The sequence below is a fragment of the Delphinapterus leucas genome, chromosome X (assembly GCF_059928025.1).
Source record: "Delphinapterus leucas isolate spDelLeu-1000000601 "Yukka" chromosome X, BTC_Dleu_Yukka2, whole genome shotgun sequence".
NCBI lineage: Eukaryota > Metazoa > Chordata > Mammalia > Artiodactyla > Monodontidae > Delphinapterus > Delphinapterus leucas.
In genome coordinates this window covers 74,622,265-74,638,166 of record NC_143150.1, presented here as the reverse complement: position 1 = coordinate 74,638,166, position 15,902 = coordinate 74,622,265, and the positions used below count along the sequence as shown (strand labels likewise).

The following is a 15,902-nucleotide window of genomic DNA, read 5'->3' as shown; positions in this document are numbered from 1 at the left end:
AGACTCAAAGACATAGAGAACAGACTTATAGTTGCCAATGGGGGAGGGGTAGTTGGGGAGAACTGGATTGGGAGTTTGGGACTAGCAGATGCAAACTATTATATATAGAATGGATAAACAACAAGACCCTATTGTATAGCACTGGGAACTATAAAACACTGTTACAAACCATAATTGAAAAGAAAAGAAAGATGCCTGTGAGAAGGAGTTAAAGAGTGGAGACTTCTGAGTTTCTTTACAGATCCTATCATACTATGGACTAAGAATGCCACCTGCCATATCAGCAAACAAAGGCTGTTGCAGCTGTCAAGCCATCAGCCACTACAGCCGACCCCAAAGTTGAGCCCTGAAGGAACTCAGGATGGAAACAGGCAGGATGCCTGCCATTAAGCCATCAGCCATCAGCCACTGCATCCACCAGCAACTGTGTGCCTTGAGGGGTTTCAGGATGGAGAAAAACAGGATACTGGCCCTAGATAGTTAAGATGCATGTCAAAGGAATGATTTCAATGAGCCCAGGCTCTTGCATCTTCCCATACACAAAAAATTCATGTGCTAAATTCATTAACTTGAGATGTCTAGTTTTCTTTAATTAACAGTAATCTGTTGATGTTCCAACTACCTGATTTTTGTTGCAAAAACCCCTATATATCTTGGCTCATCCCTCACCTCTTCACAGCAGTCCCTCAGAACTATCTGAGAGGTTGCCTCCCGGGCTTGAGTCCTTAGAAATTCCATCAAAAAAACATAATTCTCAACTTTTAGGTGGTGCATTTTTTCAGTCGACAATACTATTTCACTTTAAATGATATATGTGTGTGCACGCTGCATATAATTTCCATCTTCAGAACACAAAAACCAAACATTATGTTTTCAAAAGCTAAGCACTGTAAAATAGTAGTCTGATAAAACTGTATATTACACATTAAAATTAGAAGAAAACAAATGCCCACCTAATTGCATAAATACCCAAACTACCACACAGAAGTTGAAAGACAAGTCGTATTTAACTGGAAAAGTGAGATCTATCAAGTTTTAGCATAAAGAAGTGATTTACTAACTTTTTAACTAATATTGTCCTGTTTAAAAAGAAATATTACCCCCAAAAATCCCCTATATAAAACAGATCCAAAGAAAACTGCTGTGCCTGAAGTAGAGAATTAGGAGCCCCAATCAAAAGTTTCCCCCTGGGAAAAAACCTCCGATAGAGATGATACCTGTGACATCACCTGGCCCATGATTCCATGCTAGGAAAGTGAACCATCTGACAGCCACTTATAAGCTATTGTATAACAGAAGCTAGTGCCCAAGGTATCACAGATTGGCTAATCTGATGGGAACTGTTGTCTTTATGAAATGACTCAGTTACAAAATAGCCTTCTGAGATTCATATTATTGAAAGATCCTGTCTACTGGGGCCTAATCACCCAAGTTGAACTAACAACAGATGTGACTGGCCTGTAAATGAACTCTGCAAACAGGGCAACTTGCATAAGCCACCAAAACCATCCCTGAACAGCAGCTCAAAATCTGTCCATACAGGAGTAACAGGAGATTATCGAGTATCAAAAGTCACTCCCCATCATGCTTGCCCCATCACTTTTCCACAAATTACACATAAGACATTTATTATTTCAAGAGTTTGTAGCATCAGTGTAATTTGAAGAGGATAATCCCATTTGAACAACAGGATGAGTTTACTCAGAATGTGTCCCTTCTTACTTCCCAGAACTCTTATTCTACATCTTTTTTTTGTTTGTTTCTATGACAAAAAGACAACTACCACATCCTGCAGAGCCAGACAGAGATCTAAACACCTAATGACATGAAATCTCTCCATATACCAGTAGTCACCTGGGAAACAGTCATTGCCCCTACCCCTCTCTTTCTGCCTCATTCATAAATTTCTTTTCTGAATTTTTAAAATCAGAGTAAACCCATCATCAATGGGATAATTTCATGGGGAATATTCTATTCTCCCTGTTTTGCGGGCAGTAATAACAATGATGATGAGGAGGAGGAAGAGGACGGCAGTGACGACCACAGGAAACACTTATTTAACACTTATTATTGCCAGGTGCTGTTCTAAGAACTTTATATATGTTAAATAATTTAATTAATTCTAAATCTATGTATATATAATTTTCTTCAAATGCTGCCTCCGGTTCATTTTAGACCCAGAGAGCCTATGCAACGGCAGGAGCTCTCTACCAAAGGTAGCTACTTTGACTAGTTCAGTGCTATCAAATAGAAATAAAATGCAAACCACATCTATAAATTTTAAATTTTCTAGTAACATTAAAAAAGGAAACACAGGTGAAATTAACTTGTGGAGCTTAAGAATAGAACAGCCATCTTAGGCTGGGGAGGTCCTTTCAAGATAAGAAAATAGCACCCTCCCCGCAAGTGAAATTACCAGCAGTCAAAAGCAGTTGGCATTCCAGGAAAATTGAGATACAACACACGCAGCCCAAACAACCATATGGGTGGAACATTAACCTAAGGGTGACCAGAATGGAACATAAAAGAAGCCCAGTTTCTCTCCCCTGGGGCAGACCCCCTCTTGGTCTCATATGGTGCTCCCTTGCAGTGTACTCAAAAAATGTCACTTTCTACACTCGCTTCTAACTCAGAAAATACTTTTACCAACTGCATTGCCAGCCCCAACACTGCACTCTGTGGCAAACTTAATATATTTTATTTAACCCAATATTTTGAAAATAGTCTCATTTCAACATGTAATCAATATAAAATACTGAGATATTTTACATTTTTCATACTATGTTCAAAACTGAGTACATTCCAAACACAATACTATGAGATTAGAAATCAATTACAGGAAAAAAATAACTATAAAAAAAACATATGGAGTCTAAAAAATATGATACTAAACAACCAATGGATCACTGAGGAACTGAAAGAGGAACTCAAAAAATACCTAGAGGCAAATGACAATGAAAACATGATGATCCAAAACCTATAAGACACAGCAAAAGCAGTTCTTAGAGGGAAGTTTACAGCAATAAAATCTTACCTCAGGAAAAAAGAAAACTCTCAAATAAACATCCTGCCCTTACAGTTAAAGCAACTGGAGAAAGAAGAACAAACAAAACCAAAAGTTATTAGAAGGAAATAAATCAAAGCTCAGAGCAGAAATAAATAAAATAGAGACAAAGACAACAATAGCAAGGATCAATGAAACTAAAATCTGGTTTGCTGAGAAGATAAAAAATATTGGTAAACTTTTAGCCAGACTCATCAAGAAAAACAGGGAGAGGACTAAAATCAATAAAAATAGAAATGAAAAAGGAGAAGTTACAACTGACACCACAAAAATTCAAAGGATGTTAAAAGACAACTACAAGCAAATATACGCCAGTGAAATGGACCACGTAGAAGAAATGAACAAATTCTTAGAGAGGCACAACCTTCCAAGACTGAACCAAGAAGAAATAGAAAATATGAACAGATCAGTCACAAGTACTGAAATTGAAACTGTGATTTAAAAACTTCCAACAAACAAAAGTCCAGGACCAAATGGACTCTAGGCGAATTCTATCAAACATTTAGAGAAGAGTTAACACCTATACTTCTGAAACTATTCCAAAAAAATAGCAGAGCAAGGAAGACTCCCAAGCTCATGCTACGAGGACACCATCACCCTGATACCAAAACCAGACAGAGATATCACACAAAAAGAATATTATGGGCCAGTATCACTGATGAACATAGATCCAAAAATCCTCACCAAAATACTAGCAAATCGAATCAACAACATTTTGAAAGGATCATATACCATGACCAAGCGGGACTTATCCCAGGGATGCAAGAATTCTTCAGTATATGCAAATAAATCAATGTGATAAACTATATTAACAAATTAAAGAATAAAAACCATATGACCATGTGAATAGATACAGAAAAAGATGTTGACACACATAAACACCGATTTATGATAAAAACTCTCCAGAAAGTGGGCATAGAGGGAACCAACATCAACATAATAAAGGCTATATATGACAAACCCACAGCAAATATTATTCTCAGTGGTGAAAACAAAGTATTTCCTCTAAAATCAGGATCAAGACAAGGGTCCCCACTTTCGCCACTATTATTCAACATAGTTTTGGAAGCCCTAGCCATGGCAATCAGAGAAGAAAAGGAAATAAAAGGAATCCAAATTGACAAAGAAGAAGTAAAACTGTCACTGTTTGCAGATGACATTATACTATATATAGAAAATCCTAAAGATTCCAACAGAAAACTACTAAAGCTCATCAATGAATTTAGTAAAGCTGCAGGATACAAAATTAATACACAGAAATCTCTTGCAATCCTATACACTAACAAGGAAATATCAGAAAAATAAATTAAGGAAACAATCCCATTTACCATTGTAACAAAAATAATAAAATACCTAGGAATAAACCTAGCTTCCGCTCCATGGCCCGGGGGTTGGGGACCCCTGCTCTATGACATAAATCATCAAGATCTTTTGACCCACCTCATAGAATAATGAAATTAAAAACAAAAATAAACAAATGGGACCTAATTAAAATCAAAAGATTTTGCACAGAATAGGAAAACATGAACAAAACAAAAAGACAACCCACAGAATGGGAGAAAATATTTGCCAATGAAGCGTCTGAGAAGGGATTAATCTCCAAAATATACAAATAGCTCATGCAGCTCAATATCAAAAAAACAATAACACACACCAAAAAATGGGCCAGAGAACTAATTAGACATTTCTCCAAAGAAGACATACAGATGGCATATGAAAAATGCTCAACATCACTAATTACTAGAGAAATGCAAATAAAATCTACAGTGAGGTATCACCACACAATGGCCAGAATGGTCATCAAAAAATCTACTAACAATAAATGCTGGAGAGGGTGTGGAGAAAAGGGAACCCTCTTGCACTGTTGGCGGGGTTGTAAATTGGTACAGCCACTATGGTGAACATTATGGAGGTTCCTTAAAAAACTAAAAATAGAATTACCATACGACCCAGCAATCCCACTCCGAGGCAAATCCACGGAGAAAACCATAATTCGAAAAGATGCATGCACTGTGATGTTCACTGCAGCACTATATACAATAGCCAGGACATGGAAGCAACCTAAATGTTGACAGAGAAATGGATAAAGAAGATGTGGTACATTTATACTATGGAATATAACTCAGCTGTAAAAAAAAAAAAAAACGCAAAATAATGCCATTTGCAGCAACATAGATGGACCCAGCGACTGTCATATTGAGAAGTAAGTCAGACAGAGAAGGACAAATACATGATATTTCTTATATGTGGAATTTAAAAAAATGGTACAAATGAACTTCTTTACAAAACAGAAATAGAGTTACAGATGTAGAAAACAATCATAGGGTTATCACCGGTGAAAGAGGGAGAGGGACAAATTAGGATTGAGATTGACATATGCACACTAGTGTACATAAAATAGATAACTAATAAGGATGTACTGTATAGCACAGGAAACTCTACTCAATACTCTCTAATGAGCTATATGGGAAAAGAATCTAAAAAAGAGTGGATATATGTATATGTATAACTGATTCATTTCACTATATAGCAGAAAGTAACACAGCATTGTAAATTATACTCCAATAAAATTTTATTTTTAAAAATCGACTGCATATTTTAATTTGTGGCTCACCAAATTCTGACTAGCTAATTTGTACATCTCAATAGATGCACGTTTAGTTAATTACCTTTAGAATCTCAAACAGAATATTAGATTATGAGTTATTTGTCCATTGTTCTTTATGTACATATGAGAAAACGGAGGCCCAGGGAGAAGTGCTATCTCTCATACACTGAAAGGAGACATAGACTTACAACCAGGAGAACTGAATTCATATACAAGCTCTGTCACTTCCTTGTCGAGTGACCTTAGACGCCACAGGTCACTGAACCTTAGTTTCCTCATCTCTAAACAAGGGATAATAACCTGTACTTTACAGGGTTGTCTGGGGCTTCAGGTGAGAACATATAATTATATTTGTAAGGGTCTAACAAAGCACATACCAGTAAAATCACAGATCCAGCTAGCAGCAGTGTATCAGTCTCGGGGCATCAGTCTAGGCCTAGTCAAGAGGTAGAAACCAGTATAAAGAATTACTGAACTACAAAATTATTAAACTAAAATAAACTAACCATAAGATATAAGGAAACTATATATGGTACCCTAAGGCTGAAGGAAGGTACTCAAAGAAGGACAAATGTGGAAGGGGTTCAGATCTCATTGGAAAAGGTATAATCGAAGTCACTGAACAGCAGAGAAGTTTGCTGTTTTGGCCTGGTAGTCCACAGTCACTAAGTAAGCAGGAGGCAAGTCCAGAGGGCGGGTGGGAAGCAGAGAATCAGCAACCAGTGAAGCAGATAGAGAGGATGGGAACACTCTAGGTTTCAGGAAAGTTTCACAGGGCCAGTAGGAACCTTCCAGAGCACAAGCAGACGGTAATGGTGGCTGGCAGAGGAAGCAGAGAGCAGCACCTCTGTTATAAACCTTCAGTCAGCAGGTAGTCTATGTGGGGGTCCTACAGAAGGAAGCTCGAGGATAGCATGAGTGGAAAAGCCTTCAGGGACAGACATATATTGAAAGACCTATAGAAAGGTTATCACCAGGCCAGGTGGAGGTTTCAAGGTCATTGAGGGACCCTGTATTGTGGGTGTATGGCTGGATCAGAGCCCCACTGGATATCTCACTCCCTCTCTACCAACCCACCTATGTAGCAGCTAGAAACTACAGGACAATCCCTCCTCCTACAATATCCCTCCAGCACCCTCTACTGAGAATGCTTAATATCTTTCTTATAGTAAAAGAGAGATGCTTAAAGGATTTCTGTCCATTTTAACAGAACAGGTATTGAAGATGGTTGGAGCTAAGAGGCCATAAATTGATAACATACAGGGGTAGACTGGAAGTTACAGTTTCTAGTACATAGCTCAGTGCTTTTTCTACTACCTTAAATTTCACAACTGGGAGAATTCTAGACAGTTTCTTGAAAACTACTCTCACACTGAGCTGTTTACCTTCCTTATAGGTGTGCAGGATGGTCCCACTGTTAGAGAAGTAGGAAAAAAGACCAATAGGAAGAGGGATTGGTTCAAGATGGTGGAGTAGAAGGACAGGCGCTCACTCCCTCTTGGAAGAGCACCTGAATCACAACTAACTGCTGAACAATCATTGACAGGAAGACACTGGAACTCACCAAAAAAGATATCCCCATCCAAAGACAAAGGAGAAGCCACAGTGAGATGGTAGGAGGGGCGCAATCACAACAGAATCAAATCCCATAATTGCTGGGTAGGTGACTCACAAACCGGAAAACAATTAAACCACAGAAGTCCACCCACTGGAGTGAAGGTTCTGAGCCCCACATCAGCCTTGCAAACCTGGGGGTCAGGCAACGGGAGGAGGAATTACCAGAGAATCAGACTTTGAAGGTTAGTGGGATTTGATTGCAGGACTTCAACAGGACTGGGGGAAACAGAGACTCAACTCTTGGAGGGCACACACAAAGTAGTGTGTGCATCAGGACCCAGAGGGAAGAAGCAGAAGACTGAACCAGAACAACCTGCTAGTGTTGTCGGTTCTCCTGCAGAGGCGGGGGATGGCTGCGGTTCACCACAGGGACGGGAAACTGGCAACAGGGGTTCTGGGGGTGCTCCTTGGTGTGAGCCCTCACCGAGTCAGCCAATGGCCCTACCAGGGAGCCTGTAGCCTCCAGTGCTGGGCTGTCTCAGGCCAAACAACCAACAGGGAGGGAACCGAGCCTCACCCATCAGCAGACAAGTAGATTAAAGTTTTACTGAGCTCTGCCCAGCAGAGTAACACCCAGCTCTACCCACCACCAGTCCCTCCCATCAGGAAGCTGCACAAGCCTCTTAGATAGCCTCATCTACCAGAGGGAAGACAGCAGAGGCAAGAAGAACTACAATCCTGCAGCCTGTGTAACGAAAACAACATTCACAGAAAGATAGCCAAAATGAAAAGTCAAAAGGCTATGTACCAGATGAGGGAACATGATAAAATCCCAGAAAAACAACTAAATGAAATGGAGATAGGCAACCTTCCAGAAAAAGAATGCAGAATAATGATAGTGAACATGATCCAGGACCTTGAAAATAGAATGGAGGCAAAGATCGAGAAGATGCAAGAAATGTTTAAAAAAGACCTAGAAGAAGTAAAGAACAAACAAACAGAGACGAACAATACAATAACTGAAAAGAAAAATAGACTAGAAAGAATCCATAGCAGAATAACAGAAGCAGAAGAATGGATAAGTGACCTGGAAGACAGAATGGTGGAATTCATGCCATGGAACAGAATAAAGAAAAAAGAATAAAAATAAATAAAGACAGCATAAGAGACCACTGGGACAACATTAAATGCACCAACATTTACATTATAGGGGTCCCAGAAGGAGAAGCCAGGGAGAAAGGACGTGAGAAAATATTTGAAGACGTTATAATCAAAAACTTCCCTAACATGGGAAAGGAAATAGCCACCCAAGTGCAGGAAACGTAGAGAGTCCCAGGCAGGAAAAACCCAAAGAGAAAAACACCGAGAAACATGGTAATCAAATTGACAAAACTTGACAAAGAAAAAGGGAAAAATGACAAATAATATACAAGGGAACTCCCATAAGGTTAACAGTTCATTTCTCAGCAGAAACTCTAAAAGGCAGAAGGGAATGGCATGATATATTTAAAGTGATGAAAGGGAAGAACCTACAGCTAAGATTGTTCTACCTGGCAAGGATCTCATTCAGATTCGAGAGAGAAATCAAAAGCTTTACAGACAAACAAAAGCTAAGAGAATTCAGCACCACCAAACCAGGTCTAAAACAAATGCTACAGGAACTTCTCCAAGAGGGAAACACAAGAGAAGAAAAGGACCTACAAAAACAAACCCAGAACAATTAACAAAAAGGCAATAGGAACATACATATCGATAATTACCTTAAATGTAAGTGGATTAAATGTGCCAACCAAAAGACACAGACTGGCTGAATGGATACAAAAACAAGACCTGTATATATGCTGTCTACAAGAGACCCACTTCAGACCTAGGGACACATACAGACTGAAAGTGAGGGGATGGAAAAAGATTCTGTGCAAATGGATATCACAAGAAAGCTGGAATAGCAATAATCATACCAGATAAAAGAGACTTTAAAATAAAGAATGTTACAATAGATAAGGAAGGACACTACATAATGATCAAGGGATCAATACAAGAAGAAGATATAACAATTATAAATATATATGCACCCAACGTAGGAGCACCTCAATACATAAGGCAAATGCTAACAGCTATGAAAGAGGAAATCGACAGTAACACAAGAATACTAGGGCACTTTTAACACCTCACTTACACCAATGGACAGATCATCCAGAAAGAAAATTAATAAGGAAACACAAGCTTTAAATTACAAAATAGACCAGATTATTTAATTGATACTTATAGGACATTCCATCTGAAAACAGCAGATTACACTTTCTTCTCAGGTGCACACAGAACATTATCCAGGATTGATCACATCTTGGGTCACTAATCAAGCCTCGGTAAATTTAAGAAAATTGAAATTGTATCAAGCATCTTTTCTGACCACAACTCTATGAGGTTAGAAATCAATCACAGGGAAAAAAACATAAAAAACACAAACACATAGAGGCTAAACAATATGTTACTAAATAACCAAGAGATCACTGAAGAAATCAAAATATACATAGAGACAAAGGACAACGAAAACACGACGATCCAAAACCTACGGGATGCAGCAAAAGCAGTTCTAAGAGGGAAGTTGATAGCAAAAAAATCCTACCTCAAGAAAGAAAAAAAAATCTCAAACAATCTAACCTTACACCTAAATGAACTAGAGAAAGAAGAACAAACAAAACCCAATGTTAGTAGAAAGAAAGAAATCATAAAGATCACAGCAGAAACAAATGAAATAGAAACAAAGAAAACAATAGCAAAGACCAATAAAACTAAAAGCTGTTTTTTTTCAGAAGGTAGACAAAATTGATAAACCTTTAGCCAGACTCATCAAGAAAAACAAGGAGAGGACTCAAATCAATAAAATTAGAAATGAATAAGTAGGAGTTACAACAGACACCACAGAAATACAAAAGCATCATAAGAGACTACTACAAGCAAGTCTACTCCAATAAAATGGACAACCTGGAAGAAACAGAAAAATTCTTAGAAAGATATAACCTTCCAAGACTGAACCAGGAAGAAATAGAAAATATGAACAGACCAATCACAAGTAGCGAAACTGAAACTGTGATTAAAACTCTTCCAACCAACAAAAGTCCGGGACCAGATGGCTTCACAGGTGAATTATATCAAACATTTAGAGAAGAGCTAACACCCATCCTTCTCAAACTCTTCCAAAAAATTGCAGAGGAAGGAACACTCCCAAACTGATTCTACGAGGCCACCATCCCCCTAATACCAAAACCAGACAGAGATACAGCAAAAAAGAAAAAATTACAGACCAGTATCACTGATGAATATAGATGCAAAAATCCTCAACAAAACACTAGCAAACAGGGTCATACACCAATTTCAATTGGGATTTATCCCAGGGATGCAAGAATTCTTCAGTATACGCTAATCAATCAATGTGATACACCATAATAACAAATTGAAGCATAAAAAACATATGATAATCTCAATATATGCAGAAAAAGCTTTTGAAAACATTCAACACCCATTTATGATAAAAGCTCTCCAGAAAGTGGGCATAAAGGAAGCCTACCTCAACATAACAAAGGCCATATACGACAAACCCACAGCAAGTATCATCCTCAACGGTGAAAAACTGAAAGTGTTTCCTCTAAGATCAGGAACAAGACAAGGATATCCACTCTTGTGACCATTATTCAACATAGTTTTGGAAGTCTTAGCCACAGCAGTCAGAGAAAAAAGATAAATAAAAGGAATCCAAATTGGAAAAGAAGAAGTAAAACTGTCACTGGAGATGACATGACACTATACATACAGAATCCTAAAGATGCCACCAGAAAACTACTAGAGCTAATCAGTGCATTTGGTAAAGTTGCAGGATACAAAATTAATACACAGAAATCTCTTGCATTCCTATACACTAACAACAAAAGGTCAGAAAGAGACATTAAGGAAACAATCCCATTCACTATTGCAACAAAAAGAATAAAATACCTAGGAATAAACATACCTAAAGAGGTAAAAGACCTGCACTCAGAAAACTATACGATACTGATGAAAGAAATCAAAGATGACACAAACAGATGGAGAGAAATACCATGTTCTTGGATTGGAAGAATCAATATTGAGAAATGACTATACTACCCAAAGCAATCTCCAGATTCAATGCAATCCCTATCAAATTACCAATGGCATTTTTTTACAGAACTAGAAAAAAAAATCTTAAAATTTATATGGAGACACAAAAGACCACGAATAGCCAAAGCAATCTTTAGGGAAAAAAACGGAGCTGGAGGAATCAGGCTCCCTGACTTCAGACTATACTACAAAGCTATGGTAATCAAGACAATATGGTACTGGCACAAACATAGAAATATAGATCAATGGAACAAGATAGAAAGCCCAGAGATAAACCCACAAACCTATGGTCAAATAATCTATGACAAAGGTGGCAAGTATATACAATGGAGAAAAGACAGTCTCTTCAATAAATGGTGCTGGGAAAATGGACAGCTACATGGAAAAGAATTAAGTTCGAACACTCCCTAACACCATACACAAAAATAAGCTCAAAATGGATTAAAGACCTAAATATAAGACCGGACACTTTAAAACTCGTAGAGGAAAACACAGGAAGAACACTCTTGGACATAAATCACAGCAAGATCTTTTTTGACCCACCTCCTGGAGTAATGGAAATAAAAACAAATATAAACAAATGGGACCTAATGAAAAGCTTTTGCACAGCAATGGAAACTATAAACAAGGCAAAAAGACAACCTTCAGAATGGGAGATAATATTTGCAAACAAATCAACAAAGGATTAATCTCCAAAATATATAAACAGTTCACGCAGCTCAATAGTAAAGAAACACACAACCCAATCAAAAAATGGATATAAGATCTAAATAGACATTTGTCCAAAGAAAACATACAGATGGCCAAGAGGCACATGAAAAGCTGCTCAACGTCACTAATTATTAGAGAAATGCAAATCAAAAGTACAATGAGGTATCACCTCACGCCAGTTAGAATGGGCATCACCAGAAAATCTATAGACAACAAATGCTGGAGAGGGTGTGAAGAAAAGGGAACCCTCTTGCATTGGTGGTGGGAAAGTAAATTGATATAGCCCCTATGGAGAACAGTATGGAGGTTCCTTGAAAAACTAAAAACAGAATTACCATATGACCCAGCAATTCTACTACTGGGCATATACCCCAAGAAAACCACAATTCAAAAAGACACATGCACCCCAATGTTCATTGCAGCACTATTTACAATAGCCAGGTCATGGAAGCAACCTAAATGCCCATTGACAGATGAATGGATAAGGAAGTTTTGGTAAATATATACAATGGAATATTACTCAGCCACAAATAGGAATGAAATTGGGTCATTTGTAGAGACGTGGATGGAGCTAGAGTCATACAGAGTGAAGTAATTCAGAAGGAGAAAAACAAATATCGTACATTAACTCATATATATGGAATCTAGAGAAATGGTACAGATGAACCACATTGCAAGGCAGAAATAGAGACACAGATGTAGAGAACAAATGTATGGAAACCAAGGGGGGAATGTAGGGGGATGAATTGGGAGATTGGGATTGACATACATATACTAACATGTATGAAATAGCTAATAAGAACCTGCTGTATAAAAAAAAATTTTTAAACGGTGCATTTTGAAAACAAAAATAGAAACATGCATGTGATCCATCAATATCACTTCAGGAATGTATCTTAAGGAGATGATTAGACAAGTTTCAAAATCTGTATGTAAAAGGATGTTCATTACAATGATTTTTATGATAGTAAAAAAAAATCAGAAAAAACCTAAATGACCAACAATTGAGAAATGCATAAATGGGTTATGGCACAGCTAGTTAATGGAATATTACATTGTATGTAGCCACTTTAAAAAAAAAAAGACTAACAGGAATTTCACCTTTCTGAGACTCAGTTTCTTCATTGGGATAGTGAATAATGTACATACTACCTCACAGGTTTACTGTAAGAATTAAGGAAGACTGAATATGTAAAATCCCCAGCCCAGGCATGGGACATAGGAATTACATAACAGAAAATTTTTTCCTTTCCCTTAGATGACATGAAGTCAACCACTGCAGCATATTCTTACTTTCATTTTTCCTATTCTCACCGGGAATGAAAGAAAACCAGATGTAAGGGTTTTCCCATCATCTGTCCTTCTTCATCCACTTAATCAGTGTTATGTTAACAACTGTCATGGCACTTAACAAGTAGCTAATTATTTTCATACCACACTTGTGGTTTTAAAGGCTCTTTTTTCCTTCAATTATACATTTTCCCAATTAAGTATTCAAAGATGGACTGAGTGGAATCCAGAATTGCTGGCCTATCCAGAGAACTCACTTTGCTTGAATGCCAGTTACTCACATAATGCCATGTCAACCTGACTGATGATACCAGGCAATGGAAAGCACATCCACTAGTCTGCTCTTTCTTCTCATAACTTGCTACTTTCATAGCCTCATCCAAAATGCTTGTCAAAGTATTCCATATGATAACCACTGTGCAGTGTGTTCTTAGTCCTAAAAGGGCCAGATGCTTGGTCAAGAATCTACATTTAGTTCTGGTAGGCTGTCTTGGTCACATGTTACATACATATTGGAGCTTACAAGATAGGCCTACACCTAGTTGTAAAGAATAAACTTGACAATTATTCATACCCCTTCATGAGACACTGGGGAATCAGAGAGATCCATGGGAACTGACATTATCTGGTACAATGCTGCCCTGTCCAATACAGTAGCCACTAGCCACATGTGACTCACTGAGCATTTGAAATGCGACTAGCATGACTGAGAAACTGAGTTGTTAATTTTATTTTCTTTATATAGCTTGTGGCTACCATATTGGACAGCATAGATCTAGACTATAGTTTAATGGAAGAATGTGGGATTTGAAGCTAAATAGATTCTCAGGTTTAAATCTTGTCAACTGTTAATTACTAACTATATAGCTATAACTTTGATCATGTTCTTTATCTAGTTCAAACCTCAGTTGCATGATTTGTAAAATGCGGATAATACCAGAACCTCACAGGGTTGTTTTGATTAGAGAATGAACGTAAAACACCTAGCCCGGGGCTCATCACATGGTAAGTCACCTTTAAATAATAGCTATTTATCAAGCTCCCCATTTTCCATATGGAGAAACTGAAACTCCAAAAGAAATGTCTTGTCCACAGTTATAGAGCTAGTTGGAAGCACAGTCAGGAGCCAAATCCAGATTGTCTCACATTTTTTGATAATGAGTTTTCCTATAGAGACGAATCCTCCTCACCCCTGAAGAGTGAAGGGTGGTAGCCCAAACAACTACTCAACTGCTATAAAAAAGTATCTTATACATGTAGAGAAAATGTACCTTTGTGAAGCCTATTTGTTCCTTCCGGAAATTTTCCAGGGGTTTGATCAGCAAATCACTAGCATTGTGTACCTAGAGAAAAAGAAAGAACACGCAAAATAACTTGTAGATTAGCAAGGTTCAGATTCAACATTCATTGTTACTAGGGTATTTCCTTGTAATACACCATCCTGCAAAACGTTAACTAGTTTGCTGGTTTGTTGAGTTTTGTTACTGTGTTTCCCATATTGGTCTTTTAAAATCAAATGCTTTGACGATTACCTTAAGTGAATACCATGGGAGATAGCACAGGGGAGCATTTTTCTCAAGGACAAGAGCCCTTCCTGTGGGGGAGAAGATGAGAGTGTGGGTTCTCCAGTCATAGAGACCAGGGTTCAAATTCCAGCTGTGATACTTAAGGTAATTTGCCACTCCAAACCTTTGTCAAATAGGATCATCACAGCACCTATCTTGTAGACAAAGTACCTAGCACAGAGTAAACACTCATTGTGGAAACTGGGAAGGAGTCAGAGAAACCACCTGATTTCTTGAATTCTAAGATTCCTATTTTAACATTTCTGAAATCACCATGCATCATAGTTTGTCAGTGTTTTCCCTTCTTAGCAGCACATAAAATAATGACTCATCTAACAATCAATGACATCTTGGATTTAATGAGGGAATTACTCCCTAACCCTGGAGCCGTTGAGTAACTGACCTAGCTTTATGCAAACTGGTTTATGAAGAAATGTTAAAGTGAACATTTCGCTTAAATTAACAAAGGTTTCAAAAACTCTTCTGGGTCCTTGCTACTCAAAATATGGCCCACTAACCAGCAGCAGCAGCATCACCTGGGATCTTGTTAGAAATGCAGAATCTCAGCCTCCACCCCAGACCTATCAAATAAGAATCCTTATTTTAACAAGGGCCCTAGGTAATTTGTGTGTACACTCAAGTTTTAAAAGCACTGTTCTAGCTTTTTAATTTGTTTTAAGTTGGAGCTATTGGTATAATTAGACATTTGGATTCATTTCCTTAACTACTCACCAAAACTTTATTCTTGCATTAAAAATATAATGGCAAATTGGGATTAAGTTGATGCTTTCAAATCTTTCAATATTTATGATGTGTCTGGGAATTAATATAACTGTACATGGAAATCAAAATCTGTGAAAATCAGAGATAACATTAATACCAAAGTTGGAGAGGTGTGGAATCAAGTTTTAATTTGAAAAAGTAAACTTTTCCTCCTTAAAAAAAATCAAATGCTGTGAGAGGAAATGAAAGA

The 15,902-nt window shown here is 37.7% G+C and overlaps 1 protein-coding gene across 1 annotated transcript in view; it reads right to left on the bottom strand.

Moving 5' to 3' along the window:
• Nucleotides 1-15,902, bottom strand: part of OPHN1 (oligophrenin 1) — a 684,959-nt gene that overhangs the window by 401,025 nt on the left and 268,032 nt on the right. The window contains exon 5 of the mRNA XM_022561083.3: nucleotides 14,636-14,707. Within this exon, the coding sequence (XP_022416791.1) occupies nucleotides 14,636-14,707 (72 nt within the window). The remainder of the gene's footprint in view (nucleotides 1-14,635; nucleotides 14,708-15,902) is intronic.